Here is a 23,070-nt window from a genome sequence, read left to right as displayed (position 1 = left end):
AAACTGGATTCATAATTTAAGTTTCTCAAAACATGGTGGAGTTCTTTGACAAGTCTGGACATATTTGATGAAAAAGACAAAGCACCTGATGTACAATGTTGTTAAAGCACAGGCCTCAATTCTAATAAGCTAGATATGTAACAATAGAAGCTTTTAAGATTGATTTTACAGCTTCTAACAAGTTAAATAATTAAAGAGTAGATTCTGCTTGCAGACTTTGATAGAGTCATATAACAGTGTATGATGTTATATACGTAGAAATTGTTAATTTTTGCAACATTTACCCTTGTGTCTATATATGTATATGTATTTTGTGTCTATATGATAATCTATGTTTACGCTTGAGTGAAGGTTTAGACACAGGAGAGAATACCTTAAAGGCATTATTAACATACTGCATCTGTCTATGAAGTTATGAATGATACTGAGCTGTTAGTGCAGACCTGATGAAGGTCTGTTCTAGCAGCTCAAAATGTCACCCAAAATTTCCTAGACATGCAATCCATTAACAATACCTTTCAAGTAGTTTGTATTTAGTTGGACAAGGATTTAATCTCAGAAACAAAATACTTTATTCTTAGCAGAAAAGATAATCAGGTTGGTGAGCTACTTTATGTAATTCTGTTTGTATATTTTCTTTAACCACAGGCAGCTTTTCAGTAGGCTAGACCCTGGGTACTGGATGTTAAAATGGAAATATATATAAAGTAAAAAGAATCTGTCAATGTCAAACATAAATTGGTTCATATATAGAAGTTACAGTAATATATTATACATATTTATTAAACATAATTTTATTTCATACAATTAAAGCTTGTTTAAACATCCAACTCACACTCAAACTAATCCTAATGATCCCAAGATTAAAGAAAACAAAGAACACAAAACCAGAATAACTCAAACACATTTATACATCATGCTGCTTTATCCGGTGTACAACTACACTGATACCTTTTGTTCTGTTGATATCAGCTGATCACCATAGGACTTTGAAAGCTCTTGTTTACTACTAGATATATCATTTGTTCAGTACATAAAAGCATGTGTTTTAAGCTCATTTGGCAAAATTTCAAAAATGTTCAGGAGTCACATTTGTGTTTTAAAACTTGTGTATTACAAATGCATAATGATCTGAAAAATGTATATACTAGTGTAGATGTTATATAGATATAGTGATTTTTAACTAAGAACTATTTTAAAATAAATATTTAAATTTGGCAATATTTACTTTATAGTGCATATGACAAAGAAAAATGAAAAAAAAAAACTTTCCAACTTTGATATCTGGGCAGTTCCAAAAGAGTCTTACCTGTAAAAAATGAACCTATTGATTTTTCTGCCTACTCCAAAGTACAGTTTCATATTTGATAAGAAACTATCACCCCTTGAGAATTATTCATGTCTTGTTTCTCATGCGATTTTCCTTCTCTATTAGTGAAATTATTACTACTCTTTTATGATGCCAACATGATTAGTAATGAAACACAGCTATAGGCAACATTTAAATATGAATGGATACAGAAAATTATATAAGCTATTTATATCCAAGTAAGGAAATTAAAAAGGTTTAAGTGGTAATTTATAGTTTTATGGTGAAACTCCTGCAAGGATGAACAAAAGGAATTTAACAAAAAGATTACAGGAACATACCACAGATATAGGAAGATTCTTTTGCCATTCATTTTGTTCCTGAAATTGTTTGTTAAATTATATGTTTGAAAGCTACAGAAATTTGTTTCTACGACAAGGCATCTGGTATTAAAGTTTAGTTATGTTTATCAGTGCTAAGCATACACTCAACTAACTATACCAAAATATATATAAACTGTGTATGCTTAATGCACAGACCTTCCACAAATTCGTACATCTTGACCTTTTATTTTCACATGAAATACTAAGGTTTTCTGCATAAGTGTGATCCGTAAATGTTGCTTTCCATTGAATCTGATTAAAAAAAAAAAGAGAAGTTGGTGTAGTATGTTTGCCTTGTGGCCATTAAATAAACATCATGGTGTAAATGCAAGGTATAGTATTCGCTGTGGTGTAAAGGCAAGGTATAATATTCCCTTATAGTATAAAGAAATGATATTCTCAATGTTGTAAATTAGAAATGTAATATTCTCCCATGGTGTTAAGGAAAGGTAAGATATTCTCCCATAGCGTACAGGAGAGGCATACTTAACAAACTGAGAGGCACATTATGTTGCTGAAAATAGTGTGTTGTAGTAATTGTTTTCAGTTTGTAGAGCAGCACCACAGTATGTATTTATTTATTTTTTATGTTTTAAAGTACCATATAAAATGCATGAGCATTTTACAAGTAACTTTTATACATACCACAGTTCACAGACAAATCACATGTTGGCTACAACTTAAAAACAGGTTCACAAAATATAACAGACAGTTTACATTCCACTGGCATGTCATCTACAGTAGACCGCATGCAACTAACAGACAGAGCTTAAGAACAGGTAGACTATATGCAACATACAGTTATCACTTCATTGATATGTCATCTACAGCTTAAAAACAGTTAACCCTTTCCAGACAGGTCACGGGTCAAAGGCCATGTCATCGCTTTTGTTGATTCACATTCAAAATTTTATTGAACTACTATTTCATGAACTTATGTCAATAAGTTTGGTATCAAACTGTAGATTATACTTCAACTTTTAGTATTATACATTATTCAATTTCTTAATTTAAAACTAAATATTAAAAAAAAAAACACAGTTAAACATCGTTTTTGTGTGTTACATGGTATGTTGAATGCAGCAATGGTTCAAATTAGATGTTTGTGATGTCAAAATACTAAGTCTATAGTTTTGTATGAATTAGGAACTAAAATTATTGATATTGGCAAGCTAGAATATAAAATAAAAACCTCATATCTTTTCTATTTGTTGAGATATCACTCATGTACTGAATCAAACACAGTGGTCCCACTCACCTCTTTCCATTTCTAGAAATGGTCCTTTATATACACTTACTTCAATATAAATTACTTACTTTCAAAACAAATTACGTACCTGAAGATGATGTGCTGGACTCGCATACAAAGCTCTGCATATTAGGATCTAGGAATTATATAAGAAAATGTTCATGTTTGCTTCTACTACATCAAAACAAGATACAAGCCTTTCTGGTAATTAATAATTTTTTGATATGTTTAAAATTATTTAAAGTAAGTAATCTATCCAGTGAACTCTGTTATTTCATTATAATTATTTTTTTTATGAATGTCAGTATTTTGGACAAACCTTTTTTATTTTTGAACATGTTTAGAAAAATACTTTTCTTTCAAACAATGAAAGAAGTATTCAAGTAACTGGAACATACATGATACAGACGATATATGGCTAAATCTAATAATGTTTTATAAAATCTTTGTGAGATGTTTTTAGGACAGGACAAAGCTTATCAACCTTATATAAAAGTTGTTTGAAACTGTCAGGAAGTTATATTTATTTTCATCAACAAACATTCAGAAGTTTTGTGGAAATTTGAAAGGAGAAACCTGTGATAAGCTATTAATTGTACTTTCATTCCTAACACGTCTCATACTACATTGCGTATGAGATACATTTCCGTTTTGATAACAGTTTAAGATTAAAAAATAATAAACTAGCTCTAAATGATCCTATCTAAGATGTCTATCATACTAAATGATGGATAGTTTGACAATGTCTGAAAAATAAAGAGAAAAAGATGCAAATCAGAATATTAGTCTCATATGAGAATAATCAATTAATGAGCCTGCTGATTAACTGATCAGCAAATCCCACTAATCACTCAGTTCTAATGTCAACACATATTATATAGAACTACTGACCCTTTAAACGAACTTTTAATAATCATAAACAGTAGCAACAGCTTCTGTTGCCATTTCTTCTTGTGCAAACAAAACATGTTTTCAAGACTACGTAACAATAGTACTGCTTACTAGGCCATGTTTGACTATGTAACAAATTCAATCAAGAGATTTTCTAGCCTCAGGTACTTCAGTAACTATGTTGTTTTTTGCAATTGTTAATGAGGGTCATTTGTTTACTAGTATAAAAGTTTTAACCAGTAAATAATATGTGAATACAAATGTTCAAGCCTTGCTTGTAACCAATATTGATCACAGGTTTTTTAATTACTCCTTTGTACAAAAATGAACATAATGTTTGTATTTGTGTTAAAAAAAAAAGACTTCCAAAATATGGCTATCATTACTTACCTGTAAATTTAGAAAAAGACATTAATATATTTGTTTTGTATATATGAAAGTAAAAGATCAAAAGTTATCTAACTCTTGCAGTTATTGTGTAAGGTTATCCCAGCCATGTGTCCAAAACAGGAACATATTTTTGATGAAAGGAAAACCACAAGGGACATATTCATTATTATTATTGTTATTGGAACTGTCCCTGAAGAATGCTGATAATATTTCAAAATAATGCTTTCTTTTCTTCTTTTTTCCACTTTTACTAAATTTATTGTAGTATTTATTTGACATAATTATTGTTTTGGAGTAGATTTATATATGTTTAACTTTTTTGTTTGCTTTATCCAGGACTTAACATTTTAGTTCCTCACAAAACCTGGTAATTAATACAATAATTGTTTTACAGTTGTTTCTGGTGAGAAATAAGAACTAAAAACAAATTTGATGTTATTTCCTTGCTATTATTATATTTTTGTAAACCACAATTTAGGCCTAACTGTACAAATATAATGATAAACCTGCACTAAGCAGAATATCAAAAATTTAAATATTACCTTTTATATGTTTTAAGACATTCGCCATTAATGTAGACTAAGGTATAAGATTCTAAAACAACCAGGTCTTGAGTTGAGGAGGGGGAGTGAACTGGAGCACTGTTCCTGTTGTAAGAAACTGTTGTGAAAACAGTACTGTTGTTAGAAAGTTTTATGAAAATGTTCCTGTTGTAAAATGTCCAAGGACATACATAAATTTAAAGAAAAGTTGTCACAATCTTACCAAGTCATATCATTTATGCAGACCTACTTCACTTTGCAACATGTCATTCTTCTACATTTCAGTTACTTTTCTGTGTCGACATACATTGTGACATCACCAAATAATCGAAATAAGAGATTCTGTCCCCCCCCACCTCATAGGGGCTGAGAAACTGAGCTCCACTTGATAACTTTACACAATCAATCCTTGAAAACATTGTTTTATTTTTCTGTCTAAAAACTCAGTCATTTGAATACTTAAGATTAATTTAAGTTTTTACATTTAATAAAAAAGACAGCTTCAATAACTCACCTCGATTTCTTAAGTTGTGTCTTCTTCGGAATGCCACTATTACTAATAATAGCAGAAGAACAGCAACAATACTAAAGGTAACACCGAGCAATACAGTTAAATAGCTGTTGGTCACCTCTGGACTTTTTAAGACATTGCTCTCTAGAAAAAGTATATATAAAATACCATCTAAAAAACACAGCAAAAACAACTCTGAGGACACACTTAGCAAAATGGTTAAGTAACTGTTGGTTACCCATGGACTTATTAAGTTGCTATTTTCTGAAAGATTATAAAACAATAAATGTGAAAAACTTAACTGAAACAAAGTTATGACAACAGTGTTAGATTTATAGCAGGTAATCACTTATGGACTTAACTTGCTTTTCTCTAGAAGAATAATATAAAAAATGCACTGAGAACAACATAACTACAACATGATCAAGAACAGCTTTTAGTTATTTGTATAATTAGTTGTTAGTAATCTCAAATGCTTTAGTTTTTTAATTTGCTAGCTTCCTTTATTTATTGTATTGGATGACTTGAAATTAAATGGCGAACAACTTAACTGTATCAACACACTGAATCTTGGGGTAAGCAGCTGATTGGCTACCTCCAGAGACAAAATAAAATCAATTTAAAAATTGTCCATGTCAAAGAGTTTTTGTTCAAATGAGAATATGTTTGACTAGGCATAGACATTTAATACTTGTTAGTGTCTTGGTCATAGGATGATAGTGCTGACAATTTTTGATCTCTGGTATAGTGCTGTGTGGACATTTATGTTGCTACTGTTCTTAGTACTTTAACATCAATGTTTTAGTGAATTTCTGTTTTTAAAATTCAAGAATAATTTGATGAGGATATTTTTTTGAAAACATGTACTTAATATTTTACAATTCAAAACGTAGTGTTCTAAGTTTTTTAACACTAACCAGAACTGGTTTTGTTTTCAAATGATGACAGGTTTTTTAGAGGAATGTTTTCAAACAAATGTTTAAAGGTACTATAAAAATTTAACTCAAAAGAACAATTGGAGAAAAACACATTGTTGTACTTACCAACCAAAGCAGGTGATATAGCAAAGTTCTTAATGTGACAAACACATCCTTTGCATTTTGGATTACTAAGGTCTTTCAAACAGTCTGTACAACGTTTATCACCTGGTCTGATCTAGAAAAGAACAATTGCAACAAATTTGTATTATTAAAATACAGACATAATTATAACCTATTATTCAAGGTTGTACCACTTATGATGTCATGCTTTTTAAGACTGTTTTTTATATTACCATTTTCCTTCCTCTCCTGTTGTTTCAAGTCATAACACTCTATCCCGAATGATGTCACATTTCACTAACTCCACCCACTTCTTCTTGAAACAGTGAAAAATGTTAAATGTTTTATATTTTCACACATACTTATATTTATAGATTTAATTTCTTTCTTATATTAGCTAGCATACTCAGTTAAAGATAATTGTTATTATGGGAATTATTATTTTTTTAATTTATTAAATGATGGTAAAACTCAAAAAGTATTAAAATATAAAGAAAATATCAAAACTATTCAAACATCTAAACAATCTTACAGGCTCCCCCCCCCCCCGAACTGTGGACATCCAACAAGTAGGATGTGCATACATAACTCAAAGACTCGATTGCGCAATGTGATACTTAACAATCAATGTAGAAAAATATAAAAATTACTCTGGTACTGAGTAATCACATTAACAAAAAGCTAAGTGTGTCTCATAAAGGTATCTAAATGGACATCAAAGACAATATCTTTATATATAACCTTAATCAAAACAAGACTGAGTTATTCTTTAATAAATTTTTCTTTACCGGCCTTATAACCACAAGTTTTTAGTTAAAAGAATATATCATCTCCACCCTTTGCCTTACAGTGTACAACATGGAGCTAGCTTTTTTATTTTAGTTTTCATATTAGGAATCTACAAACAAAATATAAATTGGAAAACTGGAAAGAAACATAATAAAATACTCACAGCAATATGATAATCTACTCCAGATGTCAAATTTGAAAATGTTTCTCTAACAATGGTGTTAGTCTAAGTAACATAAAAAACAAACAACCAAAACATTAAAATGTATACAGTATATACAAAAAAGAAAAATATATATATACACACACAATCATATATTTATGTAAATTGTACAAACAGAGAAATATGGTTGGATTTAATAATTACTTTGAAACTTCACAAATAAAAAAAAAATATAATATTGACTAGTTGTAGTTAAAGTTGGTAACAGTGATACTCAGGCTCTTTTTACTATAAATGCCTTTAAATGAAGTGACGATTATCTTCAATTTTGCATCTTACTGTAATGGACGTAGCGTGTTTGTGTGTATCTATCTATGTATGTGACCAAAATAATAAATACAATGTGGTGCTTTCTATTAAATGGCAATACAAGCAAAAATCCATAATAAATTTCACACTTTTGGTATTCAAGATTCAGACAATTAGAAAAAACTGTGGTATGTGCATCAACCATTTCTTTATAATAGAGGACAATTTTAACACGTTCGAAGTCATGTGAACCACCTGTGGGTTACAAACAATTATGTTTCAAAGCCAAATTTCTCTTGTGGCATATGAGTTTGGGACACTATGACTGCTCCTTGGTACCTATTGAATGTTTGATTTTATATATACTTAATTTATTATGTGGCAGTGAACGTGTTAAATAAAAGTACTCTCCTCACAACGACAACATGACTTTCACTCGACTGTACATGAGGGTTCAATTACTAATGTAATTTTTAAATGTAGTACTCACAAACTGGAGTTCTAAACAAAACTTATTTTTTCAATAAACAGTAGCACTTTTAATATATAAAAACATTACAGTTTATAGCAGTAAAACTTATGAAAATTTTGAGATCTGTACATTGAATCGTTTTGATGCAATGAGTTGCGTATGATTAAAGGGCACAATCTGAACACTTTTCCCAGAAACAAAAATCCTTTTTTTTTTAGAAATTGTTCACTTTTTTTTCTAAATTTTTTTTTCTATGAAGTATAACTACTATGATTAGTAACTAATAGCACAAATAGCTACCTGTAGGTGTATCTGCTAGTAAACATAATATATATAGACTGAATTGCTGCAACTTAAGAAATAAAACTGATGAATTCAACAACATAAGAGCTATCATCTTTATAATTGTAGTTATTTCCTTGCAAAGTTTTTTTTAAATCAAGAATTAGATTGTTTTTAAGAGGTTTAATTAGGTAGGTAAAAAAGACTCATGTTGATTTGGTTTGTTTCGAATTTTGTACAAAGCTACACAAGGGCTACCTGCATTAGCCATCCCATCCACAAATGTAGCAGTGACAGATTAGAGGGAAGGCAGCTAGTTAACACCACCCACCACCAACTCTTGTGCTACTCTTTTACCATTGAATAGTGGGATTGACCATCACGTTATAATGTTCCCACAGCTGAAAGGGCGAGCATGTTTGGCAATGGGGAATCAAACTCACAGATTATGAGTTGAGTAACTTAAACACATGACCTTGTTAAGTCTGACTAATTTTGGTTAGCTTAACAAGTTTTATCCAACTGCACGATTTGAAAATCTTCAGCTTCATCCCATAGTTGCAACTGTTTTCCACTACTACTTGAAGCTGGATGATTAACTCAATCATCAATTAGCATAATGTATGATAATCATTTAATTGAAGTTAGACTAAATTGGTTAATATAACAAAAATAATAAATTAATGGTTCCGATTGTTATTAGTGTCGCTTATTCAAACTATGCAAGTAACTGAAATACTACCATTATATTTGATGTTAACCACAAAACTACATATTTGGTATTGAAACCTGATTTGTAGATGTTTTTTTATTAATTCAAGTTTGTTTAGTTTTGGTCCAGTATGTTCTAGTGTTTAGGTTGATTGTCTCGTGACTTGAGGGATATGGGTTCAATTCTTTGCCACCAAACATGCTTACTCTTTCAGCTGTAGGAGCATTACATTTGTTTTTGAGTTATGGTAAAGCTACTAAGAGTCTCTGCCATTATGCTTAATTCTGAACAGCTGATTAGTTAGTTTTGAATTTCTCGCAAAGCTACACGAGGGCTATCTGTGTTAGTCATCCCTAATTTAGCAGCAAAAGACTAGAGGGAAGGCAGTTAGTCATCACCGCCCACTGCCAACTCTTGGGCTATTCTTTAACCAATGAATAGTAGGATTGACTGTCACATTATAACACCCCACAGCTGAAAGGGCAAGCATGTTTGGTGGGATGGGGATTCGAACCCATGACCCTCAGATTGTGGGTCAAGGGCTCTAACCACCTGTCCATGCCGGGCCGACCAGCCGATTAGAGGAAAGACAACTGGCTGGCAGCACCCATCACCAACTTTTGGGCTACTTTATTGTTAAATAAGGTGTAAAATCTGTGTTTATACTGAGTTACATTGTAATTAACACAATACCCAATAACCCATACTACATTTTAAATTTATCATGAAGTCAGACTAAAAATACGATGGAAAAAATAATTGTATTACTACTACTTACTTTGGTAGATATAATGGCTCAAAACACTCCTATTTACAAATTTAGAACCACTGTTGAAGTTATGGATTATTTAATCTACTGGTTTTTCCCTAGATCTGTGACTATTTACAACTCATTTCTCAAATACAGAACCAAATGTATTTTTGAGTTAAACTGATTTCTTGAACCTATGTGTTTTCATATCATCATGAACATTGTAGTCAATAATATGCATGAGGCTATTCTTTAATATTAAACAAACTAAAAATTAACTTTTTCTGCACTGTTTATGTTTAATGTTTGCAACAGCACACCTGTTACTTTCCTGACTTTGTGTTCTGGTGGAAGTTGTAACAGGTACTGGCATATCTGGAAGCAGCAACTTTCTGATCACAAGACAAATGCTCGTGAAGCATTATCTATCCACTTCATGCCAGTATTTTCACTATGTGATAAATTTCAAATATAAATAATAAAAAACAAGACTAATAAATTGATACTTCCAAATGCTATATTAATTATTTTATTAAGGTAACAAAACAAACGTGACATATAAATTTACTCCTATGCTGTACTTCATATCATATAGAATAATATTTTATAAACATACTCCATAATTTATTTTGTATAAATAGGTTTTGACTGCAATATAACCTTTATTAGGTCTAGAGAAAAAACAGTTTTTACAGTAACTCCATTGACTCTGGAACAAAAAGTCCTAATCCTTAAAGTTTTATGCCTTTTCTTTCAAAAGTGTCCAAAAACATAACCAGATGTTTATTTATTTATTTATTAGCAACATTTTGACACCCGTTATTCTCATGGGAAACTTTCAAAACAAACCTGTACACAGTAATTTTGAAGGATGTTAACCTGAAATTATATCAGGCAAAAAATCCACATTTTAATGGTTGTAATAAATTGATGTTAAAACATATTAATAGATGGTTGTGTTTATATTCTATCATAATTGTGCCAGTTTTTGCTAATAGCCCTTAATGGATGATTTATTGTAAGTTGCTTCCTAGTATTGTTGTATAAATTTAGTGATTTTGTTTCTCCAAGATGCAAAATTTGAAACTTGTTAAATTGTTTAAGTTTGTTGATGAGAACAACACCAGTATCTTAGTTTGAGTAACAGTTTCTCAAAGTATCTATCTCTTACAATCTCTTAACTTCACTGTACCATAATTTGAATCATTCAAAGATCTATACATTACTAATCAGTGTACCAGCACTTAGCTCATTATATATGGCAGTGTATCTCTCACTTGACATCACTACCGAGTAATGAACGTCAAGGTTGAGAGAAATAGCTAAACAGGCAAGTGTTAGTACATTTCACATATCCATGCTTTTCCATGTTATAATGACTGACAAGGGAGTGTTCTCTTGTTCAATTCAAAATTCTTGCAAACAGCCAACTACTTTCTTTGAAAGAGCACATAATTAATTTTTGATCATGTCACAGAAAACAGTTCAACTGTGGCATTTATAGAAAAAAATTATGTTAACCTCTACCTACTAGTAATCTCAGTTGTTGCTGTTAGATTTAGTATATTTCTGAATAATAATTAATGTCACTTAAACAACATGGTTCCCTTCTGAAGATGCTTTAAAACATTTTCAAACAGCTTTTATATGGTATGAATAAAAATTATTACTTTAAAATAATTACAAATAAACAATCCTAAAAAACAATTAGTTTCAGCCCTAGACCTACATGAAGAATCAGTTAACTTAATATGTTTTTCGTTGTTTGAACAGCCATCTTGAATATTTCAAATTTCACGAGGATGCCAGGGTGGCATTATTCAGATCCTGATTCAGTACACTTAATAGTTGTAAAAAACATAAAAAAAAACATTAGGTAGACTTCACTGCAAGATTCAGTCCAAAATCAGGACTATTACACTATTTAAACAGAACTGCAATATTCTATTAAACAATCTCTAAACTACTACTGTCATATATACCAATATATTTTTCTTTCTTTCAATATATTTTCATGAAGCATTTAGTCAAATGATGATGATTAACTTGTCTCACAAGACTGTATTGCACATATACAAGTATTGTTCTTTTTGACACCAGCTCAAACATCTCTTTTTGAGTAAAATATTACTTAATTCATTTTCTGTATTTTGATTTTTTCTGCTTTATAAAATAAATTTTTTAAAGGAGAATTTACAAGAAATATATTTTATTTAATCTTTGATAGGTTGTTTAGGCAGAGTGTTCATAATGAATCTAAATTTCAAATGGACAGAAGACGAAAGGCAGAAGACTTTCAAAACGTCGTCCTCTACATTTATAGGTTTCTACAACGGGCAGTTGCTGTCCAGTTGAAATTTAGATTCATTATATTTTATTTATTGAAATTTATGTACCTACTTAATTTTATTCTTAGGATCAGATATATGTATGCATGAATATAAAAGAAATGTAATATGTACAAGATATGTTTCTAGAGCAAACTGAGAAATATATAGCAAGATCTGTATATCTGTCTCTTTTTATCTTAAATTGTCATTTAATTTTTTTAATTTCACACACATGTAACAAAGTAAGCCATTAGCTTACTTTGTTACATGTGTGTGAAGTTTTTTAGCTTTAACATTTCTCAACTTAAGTGTGCTATTTAACATGAATAAAACATACGCAAAATTTTTAAAGTATTGGTACAGAAATAACAGTGTCAAACACACATTTAATTGCATGTAGATGTGGATCATGGAGCATGTCCAAATAAAATCAAGTGTTTGCTGTTCTTTCTCCCCCAAATGTTTTCAAAGTGTGTGTTAAACTTTATGTGATATGAATGATCATACTACACCTTTGTACAAGGAATAAAAGCTATTTTCAAGTTATATATCAGTAAAAAGTTTAAATTAACATTTTATCAGTTAAGGTAATACCAAGATTCTTAACAACATAATCATATTAGTAGTTTCCTGTGCTTCTGTTTAGATATTATGTTTTGTGTGTTATTTTCACTTGCATGATTTCACTTTTTGATGGATGTTAAACAAACAATTCAAACGGATCTAAAAACCAATGAGATTAATATTTTTATGCACATTTTATATAAGCAGAAAATTAAACAAAAAATTTAAAAATTAAAACCAGAAGTAGAGATTTCTCTAGAGTGATTATCACAAACATAGAACTGTAACCTACTGGAGTCACATTTCTCCAAAATGATCCTTGCCAAACTTTGTCATCCTCACACTTTATTTCTTCTTCACTAACAAACACCTTATAGGTCTCGAAACAAGTTAAATCTACATCAAAAACAACATCCACAGTCTTCCTGAAAAAAACAACAACATGAAAAACAAACTGGTTTCCTTGAAAAACAATAGATAAAATATAATATATGTATTTATTTAAGAGAAAAAGTTTGGTTTAATTCAGTGGTTCTCATAATTTTTAATATTTGAATCCACTTAATTTTTTAAATCTTGGTAAACTAAAATGGGACCTATACACTGAGTTAGTACTGCTTTTTGTAATCATGCAACTTTCCACAAACAACATGAAGGGAGCCTGCGAACTATACATTTAGAACCACTAGTCTAAATCATTACACATGAAAAATTATTTCATACATGCACTGATAGTTATTATGTATATAAAGAGCAGATTCTTCTAACAAATACAGATACAACAGATAGTATTTTGTTCAGATACAGAATATCTGGCCCAGTAACTGAGTATTTAATGGCTGAATAGCTGACACATTTACTTAAATAGTTTTGTTTGTTTCCAAGGACCCTGAAAATTATGGTGCATACAGAAATATGATATTTTTTACTTTTTACAAATTATTGTATACATTTCCAGAAACAAAATTTTTTGAACACTATGGACATGCCCAATGCTTCTTCAAACCTCAAACTCTTTAATTTTAACTTCTGGATAAGAATAACTGAGTGAGAAATCTTAAGGGAAAAATGAACACTGCAGTGTGCCTTCAATAATAAATAATAGCTGATAGTTTAACATGATATACTGATATTATAAGAATGCAAAACAAAAATATACCTAGGACTATTAAATAGCTTTCCTGACAGTATATAAATGAGAAAACAAGGCCTTATGTTAAAAAACAAATTAATACATTTGTGTTTCACAAGTTTTGTTTATTTATAAGAAAACATCGAAAAATATCAAAATTGAGCAGATATGTGCACACAAACACAAAACACTTCACTGGTAAATGAGTTTAACAGTTTTTGTAATCTTTGCTCAAAAATTAAACTTATTAGCTTTACTGCTATTCTACATTAATAATTATTAATTAAATAACCTTAATTTATTACTTATAATTTACTGCTTCCTAATATCTAATATTTATAGTAGGTTTCAGGTTATACTTTCCTTGATAAATGATATGTAAATTTCAATAGTTCATCTGCTGGATAGGTACTAATATCTGGTAAAATAGATATTGAGCACTGACCAAGTATCAATTATTATCCTACTTATAATAATATTAGATAAATCCTACTTTTGTACAAGTACATGTAGACTTGAAAAAAAAAAAGGTTGGAAAAGCGTAAAATGGCATCTATTCTCTATTTTTATTCTTGAAAACGATAAGTTATAGCTTTGTTAATAATTTTAAAATACTGATAAGTACAAGATATTTCAAGGTATATCAGTTCCAATAAGCTCAGCTACATCAAACATGAAAAATATTAAAATAAAAAAGTATAATGGTGGATATAAAAACAAAATTAAACTTAGCAATATCTGCTACCTAAACAAACAAAACTATTTAAGTAAATGTGTCAGCTATTCAGCCATTAAATACTCAGTTGCTGGGCCAGATATTCTGTATCTGAACAAAATACTATCTGTTATATCTGTATTTGCAACATGAATCTGCTTCCTATCTAAATATAATCAACATCAGTTTTGTGATGCTCCTTACCGTTAACTAGATGGACTAAAGAGAACTTAATCCAGCTTTTAGTTGTTTATGGTATAGGATTGTGTTAGGTTATGCAAGTTAAATGTTTCACATCATAATAATACAGTAACTTCATCCAAGACATATCTACAATTTTCAATGGAAGTTAAGAGCCTCTCTTGACATCATACTGACAGTATTTTATAACAAACAATATAAAACAATTACAAGACAATATTATTTCACAAATGTAATGGTTGACTATGTATAAGGTTCATTATTAGGTTTTCAGGCACATGTGAATGACTTTGTTAGACTATGTAAGGTTCATTATTCAGTTTTCATGTACATGTGAATGACTTTGTTAGACTATGTAAAGTTCATTATTCAGTTTTCATTTATATGTGAATGACTTTGTTAGACTATGTAAGGTTCATGATGCGGTTTTCATATACATGTGAATGACTTTGTTAGACTATGTAAAGTTCATCATTCAGTTTTCATGTACATGTGAATGACTTTGTTAGACTATGTAAAGTTCATCATTCAGTTTTCATGTACATGTGAATGACTTTGTTAGACTATGTAAGGTTCATCATTCGGTTTTCATGTACATGTGAATGACTTTGCTAAACTATGTAAGGTTCATTATTCAGTTTTCATGTACAAGTGAATGACTGCTAAATTATGTAAGGTTCATTATTCAGTTTTCATGTACATGTGAATGACTTTGTTAGACTATGTAAGGTCCATTATTCGGTTTTCATGTACATGTGAATGACTTTGTTAGACTATGTAAGGTTCATTATTCAGTTTTCATGTACATGTGAATGACTTTGTTAGACTATGTACAGTTCATTATGCAATTTTCAGGCACATGGTTTCAGGGGAGAAGAGGGTACAGTCAGAAAACAAAGTACTTTTGTTATCACTGATGAGTTAATGATAGTTAATCATACAAATAATAATAGATGGAGTGCCTTTTACTTTCACATTATTATATTTCCATGTTGTTTTGGTTAAGTTCCTAGTTTCTAATACAGACAAATATTATGAATATATTTTAATCAAATGTTTATAGATGGATTTGAGATTATTAAAACAGTGGGTGGAAAGCATTTGGGGTGGGACATCTATTGCCCACCCATGGAATAGGGTCACTGCTTACTGGGTGGTCTTAAATCTGACAAAAACAATTAACTTAAATATTTTTCATTATTTTTATTTTCACCCGAGAACCAATTTTTTTTTAGATGACCAACAGAATTGTAGTGAGAGTTTTACTTACAAAGATGCATCTACTTCAAAATTAATATTCTGATTCCAAGTAAAACAGTCCATTTTACCTGAAAAATCAAAATATATAGATATATAAACTTCAGAAAAAAAAAGTTACATATATCTTGCTACTTTCACTATACACATCTTATGAAATAAGCAGTGTAGACTTGCAAACATAACCAGATAATAATTTTTCCCCTTCTCACAACATAACTCTAATGATTTCCACAAAGTTAATTTATTAACTTAAGTTTCACAATCTCTGATGTTATTGTCAGCATATTTATTTATTTATTGTCCCTATTGTGAGTGTCCACCAATAAACACTCATCATTCAGTGGCTGGTAGTTAGCATTATCTATTCACTTCTTAATTTTTCCCACTACTCCTAAAGTATTTAAATAATTAAGCTATAGTGACACATAGTGAGGCACCTTACCAAAGGCCCTCAATACAAAATATAGAAATTCAAAGAAAAGAGATGAAAAACCTTATACACAAAATATACTGCAGAATCATTAATTACATTTCAACTTCCCAAGCACTTCTATTAATTACTTCTGACAATATATTACAATTCCTTTCTCAAGAAACTAAGCAATGGTAATATGTTGATCACTAGAAATTTCTTCAGTGTCTGAAAAATAGAAACAGAAACAATATACTAAAAATAGTTAGAACTTTTAGCTAAGTATTTGTCTTCCCTGATAAGTTCCCAGTAAAATCTCTTACAACCCAAATATGTCACTGACTTTCTCTTTCTTTAGCAATTACCGAAAACATAAAGCCATTCAAATCAAATTTGATGTTATGAGCCAGAAACTTTTATAATTCACATAAACTTGAGCTAGATTTTTAAATTTTTTGAATGTTTACATTTCTGTATAAATCTTGGGATCCTCCTTATTCTTGAATTTTGTGCTCTCATTAGTTATGCATATTTCATTTGTTACAAGAAAAATTCTTTCATACATCCCTTAAGTAAAAATGTTTAGGTTAGGATATAAATGTTTGGTGGGAGCACACACATTTTCAGGTAGGTTGACCAAACCGTAAAAAATAATAATTCAGAAGCTTAATTTAATATTCTTCACATTCATATAGTTTAGTGGATGGGACAAGATCTCTTTCCTCCAATTAGGGTTCTTCTAGTTATAATTCTCAATTTAAATTGACTTTAGTAAAATCTATCACTGTCACATACTTTAGTGCTCACTTCACTTCTGTAATCTTTCCTCCAGTCTAATAGTTGATCAGTGTTATTCCTGTCCTATATTTTCATGTTCATTCAATCTACATACTATTTCACTGATTACATTATCCAGAGATATTACCAGGTTGTCCAAGACCTGGGCCTTAGAAACTAAGAGGTCCATTTTCTTATTAAATATACCACTGTGGCATGGAATGTAGGTCATTATCAGTTGAACATTCAAGTCTGTCAGAGGCTTTACTAGTGATTTTTTGACAAAATCTGTCTCCAGTTTTGTGATCAGGTGTAGGGAGTCTGTGAAAAGTAGGATCATTATGGTAAGCATACTTTTACAAGTTGCTAAAGAATGATTACAATTACATTTGTCATAGGACATTAGTATTAGACCTATTATATCCTTAATATAAAATACAGCATGGTTGGAATACTATTATTATACACTGTTCTTATTCTTGAAAATTAAGATTAAGAATGTAGTGTTTAAAAATATAATAAGCCTAATATCGATGTCCTATGACAAATGTAATTATAATCATTCTTTGCCAGATTGTGAAAGGAGTACATACAGTAACAATTGTTATTGTATCAAATGGCTTATATAAATAGTGTTTCAAACACTCCTATGCTTGTTATATCCCAGTGGGCCTGAAGAGCTCTGGATTGAGCAAAATGTGTCTGTTGTCAGTAATGGATATGAGAAATGTAGTGTGGTTGGAATACTATTATTATACACTCTTCTAATTTTTGAAAATCCCTAAGGGACTAGATTAAGAATGTAATGTTTAAAAATGTAATAGGCCTTATACTAATGTCCTACAATAAATATAAGAGTATGATCACACAATATTTTTCACAGATTAACGGTTAACCAGACAAATACATCTTCACATGCTTCATATTCAGCTTCAAAGGAACTACACTGCCCAGTATTTGCAATTTACCATTTAAACAACTTCCTTGGCATCAAGGATCCACAATTTGACCAAATTCAGTCTCTTATATTGCTTCAACTGCCTCCTCTCTCTCTCTCAAGTACTGATATGTCAGTTGAAATATGTTTGTGCTTGCTTTAAGTAGTGCTTGGCTGGCTATAATTCTTTGTCTTGTAGTAATGCTGTTCAAAACAATTCAGAAGAGTAAAATGTTGGTCTGGCTGCTCTCGTTTCATGGCTGTACTCTGCACCCTTCTGTACCTTAGTTATTTCTGACTTTTTCAATGATTAACAATACTCAAGCTTATCAGAGAAGGACAAGACTATTCACTGTTTTCTTTCTCAGATGTTCAGTATGTGCAGACATTGTAACTGTGTATGGTTCATCACAACATACAGAAAAGTCACAGAGTTCTTATACAGAACTCTTCTGCTTGCATACGTCAGCATGAAGAGAAGTGTCTGCTTGAGGTCTGGTTGTAAACATCGAACAAGCTTTATATGGTTGGATTGACATTTCATTATATACAGTCCACTAGAAGATGTTTTTTATTATAGCTTCTTGCAGATCATCCACCACAGTCCTGATTATTTGGAGGTAATTATAAACAATTAACTCATATTCACTAATATTACACATCATTGTACTTCAATAAATAATGTGATAGTGTATTATTATGAAACATTCACACAATTATAGTTTTCCTATATATATTTTAAATTATTGGTATTATTACTAACATATAAGAAACCTTTAAATCAGAACAACTTCTTATTAAGTTTGACTTTAAATGTATTTTAAATCCTGATTTATGTCATAATATTTTGTATATAAATTTTTAATATGAAAATAAGTGGTACAGGATCTAAACTGGATGCCCCCTCTCCCGTGGTGCTGGTCCTACTTCACTATTCCACTGGCAAGTGTGAAATGCTTGCAACAATTATTTCATCAGCACATGTATATTAAGGAAGATGACAGGACTCAGTGGGGATCCTCATATCAAGTTCAATCTGATTAAAAAAATTTCATACCTCCACATGGCAAATTTCAACTGACAGTATCTGATGTCTAGAATAGTTAATATCCATCAAAGGAAAATATTCAAGATTCCCAGAACCTTAAGCCCCCAAAAATCCACTCAACTTAGGCATCTCCAAGGCCAAACAGTCCAATAGCACAGTGCCCGTGCTGTGATGACTGCTGGATGCTTTGCATGATTGCCCTGATATTTGAGGTTATGGATCTCTTTTTGGTCTTGTTCCTCCGAGACAAACAACCTTTCTCCTCCCAGTCTCACATTAGTTTTTTTGCTGCTACCTTTTTCATGAGCTTTACCCAATATATTAAGATAAATAACTTAAGATTTCTCTTTAGTGATTCTATGCTGGCTCTCATTTCATTGTGTAAAACTTCTTTTATCAGAATCTAGAATTTTTTTCGACTATAGAAGTAAAATTAACTGGCCTTTCATTCTATTGTTCTTTTCTGACAAAGAGCACTACCTTGATGGCTTGAGTGTCTTACCTATCACCAGGAGTATAGCAACTGCTTCTACAGACCCTGCAGTATGGGGTGGGGGCATAGTGCTATATTAAATCAAACATTAAGGGGGCCTGATGAGAAAATTTGTAAGGTGGCCCACATCTTTTTGCACTACACCTCTGCCTATAACTATATACCAATATTTTTTTCTTCAGTCACACTATTTAGTGGGTTATCATCCATATTAAACATGTAACCCAAATGATAACCTAAGTTTATTATCTTGCCAAGTATTTGTCCAACTTAACAACTGATCCAAGTAATTCTGTATCTCAACATCTTCAATACAGCTATAAGTACCCAAAAAATTAATGTCATCAGCAAACTTGTACTAAGATGCTAAACATAAATATGAAACTATATTTATCTTTCAATTCACCACATGTCACAGAATTGTAAAGTTTTAGGGAAATTAACTCATCGTTAGCAACGATGAGGGGTGGAATTTCACAATTAGTACAATTCACTGACAAGTGGTGAAATGAACAACAGACTGAGCTTCATACTTATTTTTAGTTCCTTAAACAAGTTATCTGCTGAATAATTCAAAAGTATAAGTTACTTGTATCAATGCTACACATTATTCAAAAACCTATGTAAATATATGTTTACTATAGTAAGTAAATGACAACTAAAAATACCATACAATTAAAATTTATAAGCCTACTAGCTTTCTAAAATTTCATGTTTATATCAATGCTATTAATGTGATTAACAAAATGCAAAGGCCCAAACAATGACTCCTGAGGAACAAAACAAATATTGAAGGTCCACTCTGACTGGACTCCATCAATAACAGTGTTTTGTTTCTTTCATCCAGCCACCCTACAACCAAATCAACTTGTCTTTTCCCAACAGCCAATGATGTGATTTTTGTGGCTAATTTTCTGTATGGAATCTTATCAAAATCCTTTTTAAAACCTAAGTACACACAATTCTCATCCAGATGACAAGTAACATCCTCATTAAAAGAAAGAAAAGATAGAAATTATCATGGTCAGGTTAATCTTCATGAATCTATATTGGCTGTTTTTTTATATATTATGTTTTACGAACTAATTTTACAAATCTTCTTTTATCACTCAAGAGTTTTCTTTACAACAAAAGTAGGATCAAGTGGTCTATTATAAATTCCATATCCGTTACTACATCCCTTCTCAGCACATCTCTACTGTCCTGATCTACCAAGATGAGATTGAGAGGCCTGCAAAGTTTGACCTCTTTTAAAAGTCTGGGAAACTATTGTCTGGTCCCAGTTTTTTAATCTGTTATTATTTTTACCTGTCATCAATGAATTAATATTAACATGATTCAAATCAATCCAAGTATTTCCCATAGTACTTGGAAAGCTCAGGCTTAGCTCTTGTACTAGTGCTAGTTCAGTAGTTGGGCTGTTAATATACTTATCAGCCCAAGTACTAGCAGAGGTAGTTAGGAGTCAAGAATATTGCTAACCTCATCTCTTGCATAAACAAAGGATATTACTAATATTTTTTAAAAGCCAAAATCTATCCCACATTACTTCTTAACTCACTATCCCATTTCACTAATGCCTATTATTAATAGTATTAATAAATCTTTTCTCACACTCTCAAAATCAGAAAATTTAATTTAGGTGTATTTTGTATTATACAAACATTTCAGTTTCCAAACTTAATATGGAACACTTTCGACCTGGACAAATTACAATTAATAATTTTCTAAAATTAAAACTTTTGAGTTTTGTTGAGCAAGTGCCAAATTTTATTTAAGTTTGAATTTGTCGAAGTTTGGAATCAGAAATGGTCTTACTGAGTTGTTGTCTAATTTAATGTGCTAATACTAATACTAGTGAATAATACTATAGCATATAAACATGGTAGCGGTTTCAAAACATCTAAATTCTATACTAGTTTACTACTAATTTATATAGTTTCACCTATACTATATTAGTACTACTACTATAGTATAGGTGAAACTATATAAATTAAAACCTGAAAAATGTAAGTAAAGTCATACCTGAGTTTAGGCTAAATCAGCAGTACCATGTATTCTCCTTTTGAAAAATAAAAGTATTCATCACAACAGGATTTTAAATAGTCAAGAGCGAAGGAAACGTTCAATAACATTGCTCATGCGGTATTTCCCACTGTCAGAATAGAGAGAACGTGATATCAGCAGCACAGTGAGCACACTATTGCGTATACAGCGCGCCTTTTAAGTAACTTATAAGGCTGAGTAAATATAATATAAGTCATAATAAGAATGTTGTTTTCGGCAGGTTCTTTTGAATTATTTATTAAAATAATACGTCGTTGTTTGTTATTATGCACAATGTAACACAAAGGGCTATCTGTGCTCTTCCCACCACCGGTATCGAAACCCGGTTTCTAGCAACATAAGTCCACAGACATACCAGTGTGCCACTGTAGGGCAAAATAATACGAAGTCCCGTCTAAGTAAGAATAATAAATTAATGTTTTTATTTTATAACGTTTCTACAGTTTTTTTTTTATTTTGAGGTTATTTTCTCTTCGAAAACAAACAGTTAGAATTGATGTTATTGTGGTAGTTAAAATTGTTAAAATAATTTAAAATGTTGATGCATTATCATTTTTCGTACTTAATAATGGCGATAAAAGTAAAACTGTGTAGGGAATACAAATACAACTTTTGGCAGGGTAGGAGTAATTTTCAGCTAAGACAGTTTTATTTTTTTCTAAAAGAATGGTTGGTCTCTAGAATTAGTGGAGCTTGCCTTCAATCATATTCATTTTTGTTCTTTTCTTAATTATCTTTAAATATTTTGTCTTGTTCTTCTAATTTTCTTTCTATTTCTTTTTGTTCTTTTTTTAATGTTATATAAATTTCTTCTTGATTTTATTTAAACTTTTTATCTCTTTATTGTCGGTCATATTTCAATTTCTGTTTCATTATTTGTATTCTTTTAACTTTCTGTCTTGTTCTTCATGGTATTATTTTAATTTTCTGTTGCTTTTTTTCTTGGCCTTCTTTTAATTGTTTCATCATATCTAAAAAACTTTGATCTCACCTCTGAATCGGATAGTTAAGTTGAAACTGAGTCAAGTTATATAATGGTTGGAGACGGCTTGAATGAGTAATGAAGAAAAACTTTAATATAAGTTTAACATAACAGCAAACGTACAACGTTTCGACAAGGTTTTGTCATCATCGGGTACAAGTAATTTACACTGACACGGATATATATATATAGTAATGGCTGGAGACGGCTTGAATGGGTAATGAACTTTAATATAACAGCAAATGTACAACGTTTCGACAAGGTTTTGTCATCATCAGGTACAAGTAGTTTACACTGACACGGATATATATATATATATATATATATATATATAAAGAATAGAACAAATAGGTCACATG

General features: G+C 30.6%; 1 protein-coding gene across 3 annotated transcripts in view; it reads right to left on the bottom strand.

Moving 5' to 3' along the window:
- Nucleotides 1-22,778, bottom strand: part of LOC111085385 (interleukin-17 receptor D-like) — a 28,322-nt gene extending 5,544 nt beyond the window's left edge. Inside the window, exons 1-7 of one of the 3 annotated variants that reach the window (XM_022383686.1) lie at nt 22,721-22,778; nt 16,006-16,063; nt 12,980-13,112; nt 7,268-7,330; nt 6,319-6,430; nt 5,279-5,419; nt 3,030-3,077 (exon numbers count right to left, since the gene is read on the bottom strand). In XM_022383686.1, the coding sequence (XP_022239394.1) occupies nt 3,030-3,077; nt 5,279-5,419; nt 6,319-6,430; nt 7,268-7,330; nt 12,980-13,112; nt 16,006-16,058 (550 nt within the window). In that variant the 5' untranslated portion in view covers nt 16,059-16,063; nt 22,721-22,778. Of the gene's footprint in view, nt 1-3,029; nt 3,078-5,278; nt 5,420-6,318; nt 6,431-7,267; nt 7,331-12,979; nt 13,113-16,005; nt 16,064-16,524; nt 16,616-21,687; nt 22,030-22,720 lie in introns of those variants that run through there. The other 2 variants (XM_022383685.1, XM_022383687.1) reach the window with 2 other exon arrangements.
- Between the last annotated feature and the right edge of the window lie 292 nt (nt 22,779-23,070).

The sequence above is a fragment of the Limulus polyphemus genome, unplaced genomic scaffold, assembly GCF_000517525.1.
Source record: "Limulus polyphemus unplaced genomic scaffold, Limulus_polyphemus-2.1.2 Scaffold360, whole genome shotgun sequence".
Taxonomy (NCBI): Eukaryota; Metazoa; Arthropoda; class Merostomata; order Xiphosura; family Limulidae; genus Limulus; species Limulus polyphemus.
Note: the sequence above shows the minus strand (reverse complement) of the source record. Positions and strands in the feature narration are given on the sequence as shown.